This window comes from Dermochelys coriacea, chromosome 9 (assembly GCF_009764565.3).
Source record: "Dermochelys coriacea isolate rDerCor1 chromosome 9, rDerCor1.pri.v4, whole genome shotgun sequence".
In the NCBI taxonomy this organism is placed as follows: Eukaryota; Metazoa; Chordata; order Testudines; family Dermochelyidae; genus Dermochelys; species Dermochelys coriacea.
The window spans coordinates 55557279-55579492 of record NC_050076.1 but is presented as its reverse complement, the minus strand read 5'-3'; the positions used below and the strand labels follow the sequence as shown (position 1 = coordinate 55579492).

The 22214-nt window shown below is 45.5% G+C and overlaps 1 protein-coding gene across 1 annotated transcript; it reads left to right on the top strand.

The window, feature by feature from the left end:
• The first annotated feature begins 8065 nt into the window (after positions 1–8065).
• Positions 8066–17913, top strand: NRROS (negative regulator of reactive oxygen species). Its single transcript, XM_038416400.2, has 3 exons — positions 8066–8442; positions 11734–11857; positions 14259–17913. The coding sequence occupies exons 1-3, from the start codon at positions 8411–8413 to the stop codon at positions 16230–16232; spliced, it is 2130 nt and encodes a 709-aa protein (XP_038272328.1). The 5' UTR covers positions 8066–8410; the 3' UTR covers positions 16233–17913.
• Positions 17914–22214: the final 4301 nt, after the last annotated feature.

Here is a 22214-nt window from a genome sequence, read left to right as displayed (position 1 = left end):
ACAACGTGAAGTATTGAGTGGCCAACCAGATCCAACCTGACATCTGTCTTTGAGCTAGAATCAAACATGAAAGCAGGGGCTTATAATGGGTACTGTTTGAAACTATACAGCATTTCCAGTAATTAAAACAGTTTCTCTCAAATCTAATGAGATGCTGCTTTAAATCTTTTTTCTTTGTCTCTGAAATGTCCAGGATTTTTCAGTTTCATAGAATCATAGAAGATTAGGGTTGGAAGAGACCTCAGGAGGTCATCTAGTCCAACCTCCTACTCATGGAGCTGTGAGTTCTCTTACTCCTTCAGGTTTGTTTTTCCAGTGGACTCTATCCATAGGCAGTTGATAGCTGGCAAAATGCCAGTTGCCAACTACAACCTCGAGGCTTGCCCATAATGTTTTGCATCATTCTGAAGGCTCTCATGCTGTTCTGTTGGACTTCTCATGGATTACACTGTTCTCAGTACTGAAGTCAATTTGTGAGTAGATGTGGCTTGTCAATAAACATTTCTATGAATTTAGCTCTTACTTACATGTGGAGATGCTGATCTGCTTTTTTTGCAGCAGCTACTTGAACTATGGGTGACCCCTACTCTCAGAGGTTCCACTTTAGAAGAAATCATGTCCCATACAGGAAAGAAAATAACACATTGAGGCCTGCTAATCAGCAAACAAGGGGCTGCTTCTCATCCAGCCACTTTCTGTTGCAGTTTTACCAGCCTATCCGCCTTCTACTCAGCGGTCTTGGTGGGTACCTCACCACAGTGTGATCACTGGGATGTATGCCAGGAAATTCAAACTCCATTATCTATTGGGGTTGTGGTTTCCTGATCTGTTCTAAGCTAGAATTCTGGTAGCTCAGAAGACATGAAAGCCCCAAAAAACTGAGTGTGGAGCACATCAAAAGCAGATTATGACTAGTTTTCAACCCTGTTCACCTTTGTAACTCAGAGCAGCCCATGGTCTTTGCCCAGCACTGAGGCCTCTATCACGATCTCTGGTACTTTAGACAACAGATGTGTGTCTCTTTTCCTTCTTGATTTCTGTTCTTAAAACTTCCTTGAAATGAAGGAAATGAAACCACTGAACACTGTGCTTAAGTGACAGGAGGGACCTGACTTATACCAAAAAAGAAACAAAATTCAGAGTAACGGCAATAAAACAACAACCCCCGCCCACAACTTAGACACATGCTCTGGCTTAAGCCCATTGGCAGGAGTTGTGACAGACCCAGAGTACAATCCAGACCAGTGAGTAGCTGTGTCACCCCTGCCCTGCAATCTTGGATGCCTTACAGTGCTCCCACTGGGCGCTCACAAACAGCTTGCCAGCATGCAAGTGTAACACCGACAGATCCCGGTTGTCTGTGGGCAGGATCAAACCTGGGATCTCTGGAGCTAAATGCATGAGCCTTTATTGCATGAGCTAAAAGCCAGAGGCCTAGTAGCTAAGGCTGTAGAGAAGACGCATTAATCTCTCTTTCTACGTAGTCTCGGTGCCACTAGATGTGACAGAACACCACACCCTGGAGGGTGTGGATTACATACTTCCCCTAGCTGAGGAAGTATGTCCCAAGCTTCAGCGACTTCCCAGTTGAAATCCCTGATGAGCCACCACTTATAACACCTACGGACTCCAGTTGTTGGAATTGAACCTGGGACCTTTGGAGCTAAATGCATGAACCTCTATTGCATGAGCTAAAAGCCATATGCCTAATAGCTAAGGTTGTAGACTTATTAATCTCTCTCTCTCAGTGGTCTTAGTGCCACTAGATGGGACAGAACACCACACCTGGGGGGTGGGGGTTACACAAGCCAGCCTCTGGAATGTCTCTGTGTAACTGCCAGCCTGCCAGCTGCAACCCTGGCTCTCACCAGCCGGGTTACACTTCAGGGTGACCCCAACCATCCCCAGTCTTAGCTTTCCCCACAAAGATGTATGTCCTGTACTGCCCAGTCTTCTCCTGGACAATATAGGTTATATATATCTGTTATTTCTCTAAAAGGAATCATAGAAGATTGGATTGGAAGAGACTTAAGGAGGTCATCTAGTCCAACTCCCTGCTCAAACAGGACCAACACCAACTAAATCATCCCAGCCAGGGCTTTGTCAAGCCAGGCCTTAAAAACTTCTAAGGATGGAGATGGTCCCCAGCCTGTAGCAGTGCATGGGATTCTTCCATCCTAAGTGCAGGATTCTGCACTTGTCCTTGTTGAACCTCATCAGATTTCTTTTGGCCCAATCCTCCAATTTGTCTAGGTCACTCTGGACCCGATCCCTACCCTCCAGCATATCTACCTTTGCCCTCAGCTTAGTGCATCTGTGAACCTGCTGAGGGTGCAATCCTCTCATCATCCCGATCATTAATAAAAATGCTGAACAAATCGGCCCCCAGGACTGACCCCTGGGGCACACCGCTTGATACTGGCTGCAAACTAGACATTGAGCCATTGATCACTACCTGTTGAGCCCGACAATCTAGCCAGCTTTCTATCCACCTTATAGTCCATTCATCCAATCCATACTTTTTAAACTTGCTGGCAAGAATACTGGGGAAAACATATCAAAAGCTTTGCTAAAGTCAAGATATATCTTGTCCACTGCTTTCCCCCATACCCACATAGCCTGTTACCTCCTCATAGAAGGCAATCAGGTTGGTCAGCATGACTTGCCCTTGGTGAATCCATGTTGACTGTTCCTGATCACCTTCCTCTCCTCTACGTGCTTCAAAATGGTTTCCTTGAGGACCTGCTCCATGATTTTTCCAGGGACTGAGGTGAGGCTGATAGGTCTGTAGTTCCCAGGGTTCTCCTTCTTCCCTTTTTTAAAGATGGGCCACATATTTACCTTTTTCCAATCATCCAATAAATATGCCAGTTTATTATTTCAATAGTATTTAGACACATCAATTTAAATACATTGGATCAGATACAACAGTAAATTAGTTATTAATTACAAGAGAGATTTTAGTGAGTACAAGTAATGAGGCATAAAAATCAGAAATGATTACAAGAAAAATAAAGCTACAACACTTATTAGTGTCTAACTTACACAAACTGTGTTAAGTTCAAAGCAGTTTTTCTCATCATGTACTTTCAGCTGTCTCACTGACCAAACTTCTTAGGTCAGAACCCCTTCTCCCAGAGTCCGACAAAGGCTGCCTTTGTCACTTCAGTTACAGTGAATGCAATGGGCAGAGGGGAGGGGTATTTGCCCCTTCTTAGTCCTGTCCCACTTTGAGAAGCATTTCCATCAGGGAGCAAGGTGACAGGGAGTCTGCATGGAAGGGAACCTCCATGCTGTTTCTTTGTAAAGATGTAGATTTTTTGCCCTGCCTCCTTTCCTGCCAAAGAATAGCTGCTTAGCAGGTAATTGTCCATCAGCCTTGTTCACACCTGGTTGAGGTATCAGTTTGCCTTTTTCAGAGTAGTAGCCGTGTTAGTCTGTATTCGCAAAAAGAAAAGGAGTACTTGTGGCACCTTAGAGACTAACAAATTTATTTGAGTATAAGCTTTCGTGAGCTACAGCTCACTTCATCGGATGCATTTGGTGGAAAAAACAGAGGGGAGATTGATATACACACACAGAGAACATGAATGATAATGGGTTTATCATACACACTGTAAGGAGAGTGATCACTTAAGATAAGCCATCACCAGCAGTGGGGGGGGGGGGGAGGCGGAAAACCTTTCATGGTGACAAGCAAGGTAGGCTATTTCCAGTAGTAAACCAAGAATATCTGAGGAACAGTGGGGGTGGAGGTGCTGTCGTCATCATGAATAGGTCGGAGTATGAACAAGAAGCTACTAGGCAGCTCTCCAACACCACTTTCTACAAGCCATTACCCTCTGATCCCACTGAGAGTTACCAAAAGAAACTACAGCATTTGCTCAAGAAACTCCCTGAAAAAGTACAAGAACAAATCCGCACAGACACACCCCTAGAACCCCGACCTGGGGTATTCTATCTGCTACCCAAGATCCATAAACCTGGAAATCCTGGACGCCCATCATCTCAGGCATTGGCACCCTGACAGCAGGATTGTCTGGCTATGTAGACTCCCTCCTCAGGCCCTACGTTATCAGCACTCCCAGCTATCTTCGAGACACCACTGACTTCCTGAGGAAACTACAGTCCATTGGTGATCTTCCTAAAAACACCATCCTAGCCACTATGGATGTAGAAGCCCTCTACACCAACATTCCACACAACGATGGGCTACAAGCCATCAGGAACAGTATCCCCGATAATGTCACGGCTAACCTGGTGGTTGAACTTTGTGACTTTGTCCTCACCCATAACTATTTCACATTTGGGGACAATGTATACCTTCAAGTCAGCGGCACTGCGATGGGTACCCGCATGGCCCCACAGTATGCCAACCTTTTTATGGCTGACTTAGAACAACGCTTCCTCAGCTCGTCTCCTAATGCCCCTACTCTACTTGGCTACATTGATGACATCTTCATCATCTGGACCCATGGAAAGAAGCCCTTGAGGAATTCCACCATGATTTCAACAATTTCCATCCCACCATCAATCTCAGCCTGGACCAGTCCACACAAGAGATCCACTTCCTGGACACTACGGTGCTAATAAGCGATGGTCACATAAACACCACCCTATATCAGAAACCTACTGACCGCTATTCCTACCTACAAGCCTCTAGCTTTCATCCAGATCATACCACACGATCCATTGTCTACAGCCAAGCTCTACGATATAACTGCATTTGCTCCAACCCCTCAGACAGAGACAAACACCTACAAGATCTCTATCATGCATTCCTACAACTACAATACCCACCTGCTGAAATGAAGAAACAGATTGACAGAGCCAGAAGAGTACCCAGAAGTCACCTACTACAGGACAGGCCCAACAAAGAAAATAACAGAACGCCACTAGCCATCACCTTCAGCCCCCAACTAAAACCTCTCCAACGCATCATCAAGGATCTACAACCTATCCTGAAGGACGACCCATCACTCTCACAGATCTTGGGAGACAGGCCAGTCCTTGCTTACAGACAGCCCCCCAATCTGAAGCAAATACTCACCAGCAACCACACACCACACAACAGAACCACTAACCCAGGAACCTATCCTTGCAACAAAGCCCGTTGCCAACTCTGTCCACATATCTATTCAGGGGACACCATCATAGGGCCTAATCACATCAGCCACACTATCAGAAGCTCGTTCACCTGCACATCTACCAATGTGATATATGCCATCATGTGCCAGCAATGCCCCTCTGCCATGTACATTGGCCAAACTGGACAGTCTCTACGTAAAAGAATGAATGGACACAAATCAGACGTCAAGAATTATAACATTCAAAAACCAGTTGGAGAACACTTCAATCTCTCTGGTCACTCGATTACAGACCTAAGAGTGGCTATCCTTCAACAAAAAAGCTTCAAAAACAGATTCCAACGAGAGACTGCTGAACTGGAATTAATTTGCAAACTGGATACAATTAACTTAGGCTTGAATAGAGACTGGGAATGGATGAGTCATTACACAAAGTAAAACTATTTCCCCATGTTATTTCTCCCCCCCCACCCGACCCCCACCCCACCCCCCACTATTCCTCAGATATTCTTGTTAACTGCTGGAAATAACCTACTTTGCTTGTCACCATGAAAGATTTTCCTCCTTTCTCCCCACTGCTGCTGGTGATGGCTTATCTTAAGTGATCACTCTCCTTTCAGTGTGTATGATAAACCCATTGTTTCATGTTCTCTGTGTGTGTATATCAATCTCCCCTCTGTTTTTTCCACAAATGCATCCGATGAAGTGAGCTGTAGCTCACGAAAGCTTATGCTCAAATAAATTTGTTAGTCTCTAAGGTGCACAAGTTTTCCCTTTGTTTCTGAGGATCTGGTTTGGCCACTCCGCAGACTTCTCTGGAAAACCTCCCTTTTCGGCTATGCTTACACTAGCACTTTGTCCGGCAGGGTGTGAAAAAACACCCCTCCCGTCCGACATAAGTGTCAGCGACAAAAATGCGGGTATGGACAGCACTATTTTGGCTAGAGAGCGTCTCCCAGTGACATAGTTACTGCAGCTCGTTGAGGGTGGGCTAATTATGCAGATGGAAGAGCTCTCTCCTGCCAGCATAGAGCAGCTACAATACAGACCTTACAGCAGCACAGCTGCAGAAGTACAGCTGTGCCACTGTAAGGTGTGTAGTGTAGACATAGCCTTAGTCATGGTTTCAGCTTGTGTTTATAACTTCACATATAATGCTGCTACATGCATTTTGCCATGATATTATTTATCAGCAAGTTATGAGTTTTTAAATACCTCAGAAAACATGCCTTGTGCAAAAATTATTACAATGTGTGTAGGGTGTGAACACAGCAGTATATTCTGTCAAAGGACCTATTTATGGAAGAGGAGAGCAAGTGGGAAAGGGAGCAGTAAGGCTCATTTTCTTTCTCCTGCTTTCTTATGTTCTAAACTGCTAGAGATTTGCTTTATGCCTCACTGCAGTGTAGAACTACTTGATTGATTAAAAATGCATTGCAGAGAGTGTAGTTAATAAGTCTTCCATTTGTGCTATGTGAGGAATTAATTGAAAATGGCCTTCACCACCACCACATTGCATATATTTATAACAAGGGCCCCATATAGAATAACAGGGTTGAAAGGGATCTCAGGAGATCATCTAGTCCAACCCCCCTCTCAAAGCAGGACCAATCCCCAATTTTTGCCCCAGATCCCTAAATGGCCCCCTCAAGGATTGAACTCACAACCCTGAGTTTAGCAGGACACTGTTCAAACCACTGAGCTATCCCTCCCTCACTCCATGACAACATACATTACACCCCTTGCTGCAGAATTCTGCTCCAGAATCTCCTTTTTTATTTTTAAAAAATTGTTTCTAACCCTAATTGTTGCAGAGAGCCTTAAAAAGATGAGCTGGCTGTAGCCACTGCAGTGCTATCTTCCTGATTCTGCAGCAAGCCTGAAGCTAACTTTGAGAGTGTTGCAAACTTTCCCATTACCACATTAGTGTTGGCTCTGAAACCTAATGATGCCAACGTAACGTGAGCACTGTTAATTTTTTCTGTACTGATTGTTTTTGCAGAAAGCATACAACTAATGTGCTTATCTCACAATCCCAAACTTCCTCCTCTGCCAAAAACTCCAATTTTCTTTATGTTGTGGCCCAATTCCCAATCACTGCCAATGACAATAATGTTTCATTGCATGGCAGAAGTTAATACAAAGCTCTGTAGAACACTGAAAATGTAAAATGTGAGGACGGCTTAAAATAAATAGAATTTTAATATCAAAGAAAGTAACATGGGGGATGCTGCACTCTTGGTATTAGTATTTTTGTACTGAATTCCATAAAAATTTCCATTTTTAATATTTAAATGAAGCTGCCCAGAATTTCCAGCTGCCATGCTCAATGCTATAGAAACCTGAGTCCTTGGGGGCAGATCTGGGTCTAGCTTGCTACATGGAATCTTCTTTATAACAGAATCCTAAGACTTGCTTTTAGAACTCTTTAAATGAGGCTCTGAGCTGGCCCATTGGCCTGGTGTGACCGACCATGCAGGAGATGCAGATTTGATTCCAGGTCCTGTTCTTTTGCTCCCAAGCTCAAGGGCTAGGACTGTTAGAGGCCTAGTTCATATCCTCTTGGAATGAATGGAAAAAGATTCCCTTTGACTTCAGTGGGAGTTGGATTGGGTCCCTTGTTCCCCATAGTTTGATAATGGAGTTAGCCTGCCTGAGGAGCGGTATTGATGGCTCTGCAGAGAATATTCCTCAGCCAGAATGATGGTCATCACAACGTTAAGAGGAAGGTTACATTGGAATCAGGGAGAGGGGGGTAACCTCTGAGCACTGCAGAATATGGGAATATTGTGTGTCATTCTGTATATAGCCTGCAGGTTCTTGTAGTGGGAGAGCTTTCAAATGGGCTCCAGTTTGTCTGATCAGACTGAAACTGTGATGTCTTTGCTCCCTTGTCCAAACAGAGAAGCCCTGATACAAATGTCATAGCAGACCACTCATACAGACCAGAGCAGACCACTCATACAGACTGTCCCCAGAAGAGGTCCCAGAGCAATTAACTTGAGTTCAGCTAATGGTTTCATAGCCTGGACCTGGGCTAGTTCCTCCCCTCCCCTTCCTTCCCCTCCCCCTTGCTCCTGATTCCTTCTTGTTTTTAATTGACTTGCATGTGCATGACCCTTGAGTAAGTGCTGATATCAGTAAGCAGAGTGGCTTGCAGCAAACTCTGCAATCCATGTGACTGTAGTTTCCGTTAGTTCCTTCCGCAAGATCTAAATTAACCTGATGCTAAGTGAGAGGAAGAAAAAAAAAAAGGCTGCAGCTAACATTGCCTTTTGTGAAGGAGCTGAGAGAGAGCAGGAGGGTGGCTGTGTGCAGCATGAATGCCCGCGATCTGTGCACACTGCCCCGAGCGGTGAGTAACCCCCAAAACTGGGCTCTGCACTTCACCCTGTCCAAGATAAAGTTCAGGGATGGGTGCAGGGGAGGACAACGGAAAGAAACTCCCAGGTGGATGGTCGGTCATTATGATAGCCATGGCACCCATGATTTACTCTTGTGTGTACATCTGAGCACTGGGAGTGTGGAGCGTTACCAAGTATTGTATGCCTCGATGTGCTTCATGCTTGCAGAAAACTCCTTCTGTAGAGCAGTGTCCTCCCCTCCCGCTCTGTGGTGATCGGGGCTGTGCCAGCGTCGGGAAGGACAATGCCCTTAAATTCGCTTTCTCTCATGGTCTCCCTTGGAACGCTCACCACCTGTATTGGGAGGATGCTGCAAAAGCCACACTTTGGCCCGCATCCCAACAGGGCAAGCTGGGAGAAAGATGGAGGGAGAAGGGCTGTCACTGGAGGGAAGACAGTTAATGGTGGGCAGACAGAGCTTGGGAGAGAACAAACAAGTCAGCTGTGGGAGAGAGGCTGAGTGAGAAAAGAGAGAACCTCCTGTAAAGGGAAAGAGTTTGAGGTTAAAAAGCATTGAAACATTTAAGAAAGGTGAAATATGATAGAAAAATCAGTGTGAAGGACGCCAGAAAAGGCTGAAATAAAGATATATCAAGGTTGGTCTGTTTTAGGTTTTAATACTGCATCTATTCCGGTGGTATCTTGGCACCGCTCAAGGCATGGAGGGCAGATCCTCAATTGCTGCAAATGGCTTCAGTGGAGCTATACTGAGCTACACCAGCTGAGGATCTGTCCCAGAGGAAATATAGAAAAAGAGGGGGAACCCCCAGGGAGACCAGTAAATGATCTCTTTGAATCTGTAATTTAGTGGTGGTTTGGCTGGTGGTAAAACAAAAATAAAAAATCTGAAATTGCCCCAGGTTGTCCAAGACTTTAGATCTAGCCCAGGCATGGGCAAACTTTTTGGCCTGAGGGCCACATCAAGGTTGCGAAACTGTATGGAGGGCCAGGTAGGGAAGGCTGTGCCTCCCCAAACAGCCTGGCCCCCATCCCCTATCTGCCCCCTCCCACTTCCCACCCCCTGACTGCCCCCTCAGAACCCCTGACCCATGCAACCCCCTCTGCTCCTTGTCCCCTGACCGCCCCCTCCTGGGACCCCCCTGCCCCTAACCGCCCCCAGGACCCCCCCCCATATCCACCCCCCCCCGCTCCCTGTCCCCTGACTGCCCCAACTCCTATCAGGCCCTCTGGCACTCCCATGCCTATCCAACCGCTCTCTTACCATGCTGCTCAGAGCAGCAGGAGCTCGCAGCCCCACCGCCCGGCCAGAGCCAGCCCCGCTGCTGCACTGCCCAGCAGGAGCAGAGGGCCAGAGCGCGGACAGCACAGCGAGCTAAGGCTGCAGGGGAGGGGGGACAGCAGGGGAGGGGCTGGGAGTTCAAGGGCCAGGTAGGACAGTCCCGCAGCCGGATGTGGCCCGTGGGGCCATAGTTTCCCCACCTCTGATCTAGCCACTTCAGCTTCCAGAAAGGATCTTCCATTTCTTTAGTTCACAGGTTTGAAAACACTGCTCATAGAATGCGAATTGTGAGTAGTGTAATCAAGGTCTCCAGGCATGTTTGCCTTAGGTTTATCATTCTCCTGCATGCAAATGTTATAAACTCTGATGCCATGAATTGCCATTATTATCTGATTTCACTTGATTGAAAAGCAGCAAGTTCCATTGATCTCCATCTCTGGAACCTTAATTAAGGACTGGATCTTCAGGGGAGTTCAGGGCTTGGTTTCTGTTGGAGTTGTGCGTCAGCATGGCTAAAAATCAAGCCCCTTGTTTGCTGGTAAGACACATAAAGAGAACATTTGACGCGTGAGATTTTGCAACTTATAATATAGAGGGAAACTTCTTTATGAAACATGTCAGTTAATTGATGTGGGCAAGTAGCTTTTCAATTAGATGGTAATGTTCCTTTAAAAAGGATTTTCACATCCTAGCGTCAAAATGTAGCATATTTCTACACACATTGTCTATTCCTCTATTCAAACTCTATATGAATTTGTGTTCTGTGTATTACACCAGTGCCAACTGTTCCAGCTGAGATCAGGGTCCCATTGTGCTTGATGCTGCACAGACACACAATGAGAAACTGTCCCTGATCCCAAAGAGTTCAGCCTCAGATCCTCAAAGGCATTAGGCTTCTTACTTCAGTTGATTTCAGTGGGAGTTAGGTGCCTAAATACTGTTTGATTATCACGTTAATAGGTGTGATAGACAAGGGTGGGAAAGGAAACAGAGTCACAGAGAGGTAAAATGTCTTGTCCAGGTCATAGGCCCTGAGTCCCAGTAGAGTTCCCTAGCCACTGGTCCACACTGTCTCTCAGTGTAAATGGGTGTGAGGTTACCTCTCTATTAGCATTAGAGAACCTCCTGAGTGGCTTAGACATTGGACTACTGAACCACAAAATTAACCTGCCCTGTTCTTACACCAGGGGTTGAACTGTGCAACAGAGACCATCTTGTTGCAATAAACTTCAGAGTAATTAATAAAGTTGGGACCAGAAGATGCCTCCAGTGCAGATTTTCCTGTATAGGACTCAAACTCCACTGGAACTGCACTGGACACATGGGGGAAGGGGGGATACAAATGGCTTCACTCCCTAGCTGGAGCCTGGGGCAGAGTTTGCCCCCCCAGAGGCATGTTATGCTGTCTTGTAATAGCCCTCTAGGAACTGTTAAGTCAACTGAGAGCCACTGATGCCCAATAAGAAAAAGAGGACTTGTGGCACCTTAGAGACTAACAAATTTATTTGAGCATAAGCTTTCATAAGGTGAGCTGTAGCTCACGAAAGCTTATGCTCAAATAAATTTGTTAGTCTCTAAGGTGCCACAAGTCCTCCTTTTCTTTTTGTGAATACAGACTAACACGGCTGCTACTCTGAAAACTGTCATGATGCCCAATGTGCTCCACCCACATCTCCAGTGTCATCCCTATGCCATGGTGCAAAGGGTGCTCCAGTGGGGCATTAGTCCCACATGGTATAGCTAGGCCTGGTGGGGGCAGTGGATCCAACACCACAGTGTGAGGAAAGTGCTGCCGAGAAAATGTTTAGAGCCCAAGTCTGATCTTGGGCTGACAGAGGATCTAAAATCCCTGTTCCATGTAAGAAAGTTTGGGAGGCAGAGACTGTCTCGTCTTATGTTTCCTGGGAAATCCTCTGGTGTGCCAAAAAATAATTATGAATGAAGGGAAAAAAGTAGAGCAGATCTTTCAAATGTGCCTTATCTTTGGTTTCTCTCTTTGCAGGACCATTGCTGTTGAGATGGAGTCAGTGTTTCTCAGTCTCTTCCTGAGTCTAGTCTTTATAGTAGCAGGATGGGGAAACAAGACTGGAATGGCCCTGGCAACGTATCACAGGACCTGCAAACTAGTGAGTCCTCTTATGCAAACCCATAAACTTGTTAATTGTTCACTTCTCGCTGCACACTGCCTTCGGAAAAGCAGGTGTATACTCTGAGTATGTACTCTAGAAGCACTGGCAGTGACTGCTCAGTGTAGGCACTGTTCCATTGTTTTCATTCTAGCCTATGACTTTCACCATCAGGCTGCAGTTTTCCAGACTTGATCTCAGCCCAGAGTTGTTGGGTTTTCTTAATGTGAGCAAAACCTGGTTTGCCATTTTTGAATATGAGGCAAGAGGCTTAGATGGTGCACAGTGAATGAAGCAGGACGTCTCGTGGAGTTGATTGATAAAATGGAATAGGGCATTGTAATGTAAATATTGCCATAGGAACAGCATTTATTCACTTTGTCTTTGAAACTAATAAAAATATAGAAATGAGGTGAGTGATGCCAAATGAAGAAGCTGCGTAGGCTAGAGATTGTGATTCACAAATAGCAAGGGCGGGGGGAGTTTGGAAATACTGTGTGTACTCTCAAAAGTGGCCACTGATTTCTAGGTGCCTCAGTTTTTGGGTAACTTCTGGTATCTTGGGCCTGATTTTCAGAGGTGCTGAGCAGCTGCAGCTCCCTGTCTGGAAATGATGCTTATTTGCTGATCAGTGAAGTATGCTTGAGGCTATACGGCAAGCAGAGGAAGATGCCCCAGGAGCTTACACACTAAGGGATAGATTTTCAAGTGCTCGACATCCACAGCTGAGGCCAGATTTGTAAAAGAGCTCAGCTGCACCCAACATACTGACTAATGTAAAGAGCTCTGCAGAAAATCTGACCACTTAGGTAAATAGAACTGGTCTTGAAAATCTGGTCCTTATTGTGGGTACTGAATCCTTCAGAGGATCTGGCCTAGCATGTGATAATAAACCAAATGCAACGCTTCCCCTGAATAATTTTTGCCATTTCTTAGCCTTCCTCCTTTAGGCCAGTCTAAGTGATTTCAGTACTTCTGTGCTGCTTCCTGCTGACAGAACTGGTTCTGCTCCAGGCAGCCAGCTTCTGTCTGATAAGAGGCACTGATTAGAACAGGGTGGATTTTCTCCAATTTCTTTTTGGTTCTTTCCTCTTCTTGTCCTGTTTTCTCCTCTTTTTGTTTATACTACATTAGTGCCTAGAGGTCCCAGATGAGACCAGGACATCATTGTGCTAGATCCTGTGCATACGCAAAGTAAGAGACAGCCCCTTCCCCAAAGATTTTACAGTCTAAGTAGAGAAGACAGGAGAGGAAGTGCTGCTGTTCATGTTTTACAGATGAGGGGTTGAGAAAGGCAGAGAGAGATTGTGTTTCACCCAAGGTCACACAGGGACTCTGGGGCAGAACATGAAGCTGAACCCAGAATTTGAGTCCCAGTCCAGTGTCTTAATCACAAGATCAACCTTCCTCTCCTCTGGTGCTTTGCACCCTTAATTTCTCCTCCTCTTCCTGCATCCCCGAATCCCCTTCTCTGCATCATTCCAAATCCCTCTTTCTTCTTGATTGGCTCTTTCGCACTCCTTGGTGGGGAGTCCCCTTTCTTTCTTCTGGTCCCTCATTTGCTCTGTACTCTGTGATCCCCTTTTTCATCTGCTCAAGGATACTGCCTCCTCCCCCACAATGCAATCTCTTGATCCACATCCACTGAGTGGGAGCTCTAACAGCAGGTCTGCTTTACCAGGACTCTGATCCATGCTGCTGCTGCCTTTGGAGCCATGCATGGTGCAAGTCAGCGACTCAGCCTCCAGGAGTGGCTGATGCTATTCCAACAGGGTAGGCGGGCAGGGAGAATGTTGGAACAGGGTCATGTCCTGCCCTGGTTTACTCCCATAGGCAGGCTCTGCTTTCCAGTGCATCCCAGAAGGGAGTTGTAAAGGGAGATAGGGAACATAGATGGTCAGCTGGAAAGCAGACCCTGGCTGTAACTTCAGAGTAGGCCAATCTGATCTTTTAGAGTAGCAACCGTGTTAGTCTGTGTTCGCAAAAAGAAAAAGAGTACTTGTGGCACCTTAGAGTCTAACAAATTTATTTGAGCATAAGCTTTTGTGAGCTACAGCTCACTTCATTGGATGCATTTTGTGGAAAATACAGAAGGGAGATTTATATACACACACAGAGAACATGAAACAATCTGATCTTGTATGTCTTTTGAGGGGCAGTTATCGTCTTCCCCCAGCTGCCCACAGGCCTCACCATATCAGTGATTCAGGCAAAAATTACTGCTGCTACCATCTGATGTTTGTCGTCTGGAAGAGGTGGAGAGGTCAGGGTGGTGGCAGAAAATAAAGAATCAGATGTTGTGCATCCTCTCCTATCTGAACTCTAAGCCTTTGCCCCCAGTTTCACTATTTCCAGTCTTGTTTATATATAGATATAGATATATTTGTATTTCTTGTTTCAGGTACACAGAGCTGTGGATTGCAATGGGAGAGGGCAAGGCACAGTCCCAGCAGACCTCCCAGCTGACATAGAGGTGCTTTTCCTGGATCACAACACTATATGGACCCTAAAGAATACCTCTCTGCTGCAGTACCAAAACCTGGAGACACTGAGCCTGTGTGGGAACAGACTGGAACTCATTGAACCTGGGGCCTTCCTTGGCAGCAGAGACCTCAAAAATCTCTCCTTGGCAGACAACACCCTCTTTACAAACTACTCTGTGACGGCAGCTGCTCTTCGCTCCTTACCAGCCTTGAGGAAACTGGACCTGTCTGGGAATCATCTCACTGAGGACATGGTGGCTACCATGCTTCGCAACCTGTCCTCCTTGGAGTCCTTGTCGATGGCCAGAAACATCATAATGCGCTTGGACTCCTCTGTCTTTGAAAGCCTGAGCCAGCTGAAGGAGCTGAACCTGGAGAAGAACTACATCTATGAGATCGAGGGGGGCACCTTTGAAGGTCTGCAGGGCCTGCAGATGCTTAATCTGGCCTACAACTACATTCCCTGCATCGTGGAGTTTGATCTGACCCAGCTCAAGACACTTAATGCCAGCAACAACATAATCGAGTGGTTCCTGGCCATAGAGGGTGATGCTGTCTTTGAGCTGGAGACGCTAGATCTCTCCCACAACCGGCTCCTGTTCTTCCCGCTACTACCAAGACAGAGCAAACTGCGCTCCCTGCTGCTGAGGGACAATGAGATGAGCTTTTATCACAAACTTCCCAATGCTACATCCCTCATGGATGTCACAGTACAGTTCCTTCTCATAGAGGGCAATACCACTAATGTCACTACCCTCAGTCTCTGGGAAGAGGTCAGCCTGAGCAATCTCTCTTCCTTGAGGTTTCTGGATATGAGCCAAAACCAGTTCTGGTACCTCCCTGATGGCTTCTTGGGAAGGATGACTTCTCTCTCCCAACTGAAGCTCAACCAGAATTGCTTAGAGACCATTCACATCCAGGAGAGAGAACCCCTGGGCATGCTCAGGGATCTTGATCTCAGCCAGAATCAGCTCTCAGAACTGCAGGTGGACCTAGGTTCTGAAGGCACCCTGCCAAATCTTAGATCGTTTAATCTGAGTGCCAATAGGTTACAGAGGGTGCCGCCTAACATTTTCACCCACACAGAGATCACTACAGTTGACCTCAGTCACAACCACATAGACCTCTGTCCCCAGCAAGCTAATGCAGATGGGGCTGAGTATCCCATCTGCATAGACTTAAGGAATGTAACATCCCTTAGGAAACTTTACTTGGCTGGGTGTGGCCTGGAGATGGTGGCGAGCAATGCTTTCAGTGGGACACTGCTAACACACTTAGATCTGTCTAACAATCAGAGAGCACTGGCTCGGGGCCTGCAACCTCTAAAAGATATTGCACTAATGCTGCAGGTTTTATCTCTCAGGAACACTGGTCTCTCTTCCACCATGGAAGACATTGACTTCTCTGGCTTTCAGAACTTGGTAAGTTTGGACCTTTCTGGAAACTCCCTGGCCAGCTTCCCAGAGTCCTTGAGTGGTCTGAAACTGCATACCCTGGATCTCCGGAGAAACCATCTTCCCTCTCTTCCACAGCACTCAATGAAGAAGCAACTTGGGAGGAGTCTGAGTGTGCTCTACCTCAGCCAGAACCCATTTGACTGCTGCAAACTGGAGTGGTGGGACTTCCTTCACAGTCTCAGGACAGTGCGTGTTGTGGACAGGGGGCAGGTCACTTGCAACTACTCCTCTAACATTATTAATACAGTGAGGCTGCCTGAGTCTGTGCTCCAGAGCTGCAGGTGGATGACAGTGAATATGGCTTTGTTGTACCTGGTGCTTACTCTCCCTGTCTGCCTGACCCTGCTAGTTGCCTTTGCTGTCATCTTCCTTACTTTCAAGCACAAGCTGCTTCAAATGGTGAAAAACCAGTACAGAGTGTCCAGCCCATACTGATCTCTGTGGGGAAAGGAGTAGGCTGTTGGCTCACAGAATGCAGGCAGAGTAGTAACTCTGTGATGCCTGCGAGGGGCCGAGAGCAGAGTGAGCAGGGGTGCTTTGGAGGGAGCGGCCAGGATACTGGCTCTCTGATGTTCTCATTGCTGCATTTTGAGTGTGTTGCTTCTCCCGTTGCTCTGGGCAGGAGTAGGGCCTTCTGCTGGGAAGCACAATGGAGGCACTTGGAGTTTAACTCAGGAAGCACAGGGTTCAACATGGAGTCAGAAGGCAGGAGAATTAGTGATTGGAGCAATGAGAATGGATTTTAAGACACTGAAAATGAGTAAATGGGAGAGAAATTCAGAAGGGAAAGGTGAGGATCATGATGAGGAAGAGCTGACCAAAAAATGAGAAAGGGCAAATATTAAGAAAAACCAATGAGGCAGCTGCAAAGTGGACTCATTGGATGCCAGAGAGCGAGAGGCAGGTGAGATCTGTCTCTGTTTGCTAGAGGACGCTTCACTGGTGCCTAAGGAAGGGAGTTCAGGGTATATAAGTCCTGTGAAATATAAAGCAAATATGCATATGTATACACTATTAATATAAACCAATGAAGCTGCAGTTCTGAGTTAAGGCCTACAGGGATCTATTTTCTCCTAATTGGAAACATAAATTCCCATTCATGACAATTTACTTGAATTTATGTTGAAATTGAACAGTCTTAGCCAATCAGAGTGCGAGAATGTACAGTGCTTTCCCTCCCCACTGTCACCCTCAGACATTATACATTTATTCATCACCATAGTATCCAGGAGACGTATGGTTTTCTGTTATACAAAAACTGTTTTACATTTATATAGTCACTTGAATGCTGATTAGCAGAAGGGGGGTTGGTTTGCATAAGGACTAATTAATTCTCAGTTGAGTAAATGAGAATATTGTATACGTATTATGTGCAAAATAGAATATGCAGGTTAAGTGTGAGAGTGAAAATCCTCATTATATTTATTGCAGTGTGGTTATTGCTCAAACAGTTTTTCAGAGTTAAATATCTACCCCATTTAAAATCCTTTGGTAGTCTTTGTAAATTAATGATCAAGGTTAAACTGCATAGATGACCCCCTTGCAAAACTTTACTTTTTTAATCAACTCATTTTGAGCTGTATAATGTAAAAAAAAAAGTCCCCATCACCTTAATGATTAAACTTTGAAGTGCACACTTTAATTACTGTTTTTTGAGGGTGAGGCTTTATTAAAAGAAACAAACCCAGAAATGTTTTTCCCTTGGATGTGACTTAATATGTCAAATTTCAATCTGTGATTGTTGCAAATTTCACCCCTTAAAAAAGAAGGTCAAAGAGATTGAAACTGGAACCCATATCCACAGCAACAATAACCGCAGTGAGAGAACACATCTATCATATTTACATTTTGGTCTCTGTAGAAACAAGACAACTGAATGGAATTGGCAGCTGTTCTTGACTTACAAACACATACAAGTGATGATTAGATTTGTTTGATAAGATGTGTAGAACAATACAGTTGAACATTTCTAGGCTATCAACTGTGGTGTCATTAATTATGTTTAAGTAGCTATCCCAATTAAAGAAGAGGCTATTTAAAAAAAACAGGTCGGGAATAATGTAAAATATTGAATGCAAGATACAAGAATAAATTATATTCACTTTATTTTTATTAACATTTTTCTTCTGTAAATTTTTATTTGGCAACTTCTATAGTAAAACACAAGATAAAAATTGTAAGTGGAGTCACAACCCTTGTACCTTATCAAGTTTATGTGGAGTTGTGGGAAAGCCATGCTGATGCTGGCACCAAGCATAGTAAATAGTAGAGTGCTGTCTGCAAGCTACTATACTACAAGCCAGCACCTGCATTTGGTCTGCTGTGGGATTCCTAGAATAGTTAGATCATGCAAGGAAGTATTGGCTAAATCCTCATTTATCCAAAGAATTAGTGTGGGTGTGGGATGGGAACCCTGGGGTGCAACCTGGAACTGTGTCCCCTTAACTCTCCAGCTTGGGCTGTCCCTCACAATACCATGCTAGTGAAAAGGAGCAAACCCCTCTGTGTGCTATTATTACTCAGCACAACAGCATGTGGATCCCCACACCCAGCTACATTGCATGAATGCTCCCAAAGCCACTCATGAATCACACAGAGAAATGCACCAGACAACTCCCCCCAGTTCCCCAGCCTTGCACCCCAGAGCTGTACCATCTTGCCCATGTCAGAAGCCTGACCAGTGTAAGTTTATTACCCAGTCTGCCCCACTCACCATTTGTAAACTGAGTTGAGATTTCCCAAGCGCTTCAACCAAAACACAATTTTAGGTAAAATATAAAACAGATTTATTACCTACAGAGAGATAGATTTTAAATGATTATAACTGGTAGACATAAAAGATCAGACCACAGTCTAAATCTTAAATCTTGTTACACTAGATAGTATTTAGATCAAGCAGTTTTCTCACCACACTGGACACACAGGCTTCTCTCTTAAGCCTGGGACCAGTCTCCTCAGTTGAAATCTTTGTCTTCCCAGTGTTCTTGTTGATTCCAGCATAGGTGCGGGAGGAGAAAGGCAGAAGCATGATGCTACTGTCCCCTGTTTTATATCCTCAGTCCATGTGCCTGGAAGACGCTAGTCCAGGCATGCCTGGTGGGCCTTGCTGAGTCACAGGGTTGAACAATCATGGTGTGGTCTTGTGCAACTAAGTCATAGAGTTGAACAGTCCCCATTGTGTGGTGCTTGCGCAACTGTCATTGAATTGTAAATCCTTTGTTTACTATTCCCTTGCTGGTCAATGTCTGGTGACGATTGTTGAACATCCGCCTGGATGTTGATCACTTCCTTTGTCATTGTCACTGGAGAACTAGCATTAGAGACTCTCAAACTTATAAGATATTTCAGTAATAGCCATTCAGCAAAATCTCATAAATTCACACACACTAATGATATACATATTTGGACAGAACAATGGGTTTCAGCAGATCATGACTTTTCATATAATATTTTTCATGGCATGCTTTGTGTGAAATATATCATAACTATATGACAGGGGTGAATATGGGGATTCCAGGGTGCTGTTTTGAGGTACAGAGGGTGGAAATGATCATGTTTATCTGGGCGTTACTGTAACTCACACTGGCTATTAAGTGCTCATCACCATAGTATCTAAGCACCTACGCATTCCCCACAGACCACATTTCCTGGTCAGGGAGCTGTGTGAAGAGTGGCATGGTACTCCTCCCCTACATTAGGATGTTTTCAGCTCACTAAGTTGGTTCTGAAGCCACTTAGTTGTGCTGGAGCCATACAGGGACCATAGTGGGAGCCAGGATCTGGCCTCAAGCATTCTTGATCAAGAGATTTGTCTGTGAAATGAACTTCCTGAGATTAGACTAATCCAGGGCCTCATCACATTCATGCTTATTGCAAGACTCTTCTTTTCCATAAATCTTTCCCTCTGTAACCAGTAAGGAGTGACTTTGGGGTGGGAAAGAGAGTAGGGAAGGGGCTGAAGAAGATAATTCCCTTCCACCAGAATATTCCTTGCAAATCTAACTTGCCTAGGAAGTATTAGATGGGCACTCTAATAAAACCATTTGATGGATAAGACAGGTAGGTAGGTAGACTGGTGACTAGATCTCGTGCAAGTCTGCAGAATAAGAAGAATCTATAAGAGTGCTTCTGACCTTAAGTCTTGTTTGCCAGAGAGATTTAAATAGGCACTTTTGAAGTCAAAACTGAGCCTGTTGGGAAAAGCGCCCATGAACTATGAAAACTGATGGTGCTCTGGGTTTTGTGGTTGAGAAATCTCTTACCACCCCAGCACATTTTCTCTTTCTTCAGACTTTATTTCTGTAATGCTGCTCAGATTTCTCTGGTAGAATGTTGGTGTGAGATTTAATGACATTCCAAAATAATTGGCTCTTAGTGTGGCCTCAGACAAATATCTGCCAGGTCAACACCAAAGAAGCTGCTGCAGCTGTCACAATTTAGAACAGGCCTGAGACTGCTCTACATGGTTCTGGGGGCTAGAAAAGAACCTATTTGGCCCTAGTCGTGGGAACCCACAGAGATGGCTTAGAGCCACCTTTGTTCCCTGCCCTCCCACCTCAACTGTGCCTAGAGGAGATCACCCACAACTGAGGACTGAGCACTTTATTTCTAGCTCTCATGTACTTTGTCCTTGATTTTGTAAATTGGATTGTGCCAAAAGATGGTGAATGGAGATGCAGTCACTGATGTAACTGAGCCATGCCCACTAACGGTTTTGAAGATGAGATAGGACCATGTCCTGGTGTTGGGACCAAGTAGAGAGATGAGGGCAGATGGCAGGTGTGGTCACAGTGGCTGCCCTATGAGGAGGTAGGCAGTCATGCTCTGCACAAGCCAGAGCCTGTGCACTGAGAAGCTGCTGTGAACGGGACTAGCCACTGAGATGGTGAAAGGTTGTTTGGCATCTTTGATGCAGGTCATGATGCAAGATGCATGCTTCTATTCAAACCACTGGCCTGGGAATGAAAGAGGAAAAGGGGAAAGAAATGGGGCCCAGAGCACTTGCTTTTTATTGTAAAAGTGGGCAGAATAAGCACCTTGATCTGAGGGGATTGGTTCATTCCTAAGGAGGCATGGCACTGATCTAGCAAAGCATTTAAGCTTGTGACTAGTCTTATTGAGGTCAATGCGACTACTCCCATTCTTAATTGATTTGCTGGATCTGGGTCCATAAGAGGAGGGACCAGTCTGTGCCCTTCCCCTCCATCTCTGGAAGAAGAAACAGAGAGTCAGGACTCCTGGGTTCTATTCCTGCCTTTGACACTGAGTCTATGACACTTTGGAAAAGTTACTTACTCACTTGTACCTCAATTTACCTTTTTGTACAAAGGGGATAATAATATTTGCTTACCTTCCAGGGGGCTGAATTCATCAGCTGGAAAATGCTTTGACATCTTCTGTTTAAAGGAGCTATTGACGTACAAAGTGATTGTAAAAGGATTCTGATGTGCCTTATGTTATTTATGGACCTGATCCTGTGAAGTGCTCAGCATCTGCAGTTCCCATTGGTTCAGCATCTTTGGCCCCATTGAAGGAAGCCCGGCAGTACTGATGAGCTAGAGCCCCACATGGCCAGGTGGTACTCTGGGACAAGGTGTCATTTCAGCTGCTCAGCTCTGGTTTACCTTTCCTCCTTGTGCACATCTTTTCTTTCCTCTCTCTCTGGTGTGGGAAGGTGGGCCATTCTCGGAGTAGAACATGTACCACTCCATTTCCATGTGTGTCTGAGCTGCGCTAGTCTCCCACAGCATTCTTGTCAGCAAGTTAAGGAAGTATGGGCTGGATGAATGCACTATAAGGTGGGTAGAAAGCTGGCTAGATTGTCGGGCTCAACGGGTAGTGATCAATGGCTCCATGTCTAGTTGGCAGCCGGTGTCAAGTGGAGTGCCCCAGGGGTCGGTCCTGGGGCCCGTTTTGTTCAATATCTTCATAAATGATCTGGAGGATGGTGTGGATTGCACTCTCAGCAAATTTGCGGATGATACTAAACTGGGAGGAGTGGTAGATACGCTGGAGGGGAGGGATAGGATACAGAAGGACCTAGACAAATTGGAGGATTGGGCCAAAAGAAATCTAATGAGGTTCAATAAGGATAAATGCAGGGTCCTGCACTTAGGATGGAAGAATCCAATGCACCGCTACAGACTAGGGACCGAATGGCTCGGCAGCAGTTCTGCGGAAAAGGACCTAGGGGTGACAGTGGACGAGAAGCTGGATATGAGTCAGCAGTGTGCCCTTGTTGCCAAGAAGGCCAATGGCATTTTGGGATGTATAAGTAGGGGCATAGCGAGCAGATCGAGGGACGTGATCGTTCCCCTCTATTCGACACTGGTGAGGCCTCATCTGGAGTACTGTGTCCAGTTTTGGGCCCCACACTACAGGAAGGATGTGGATAAATTGGAAAGAGTACAACGAAGG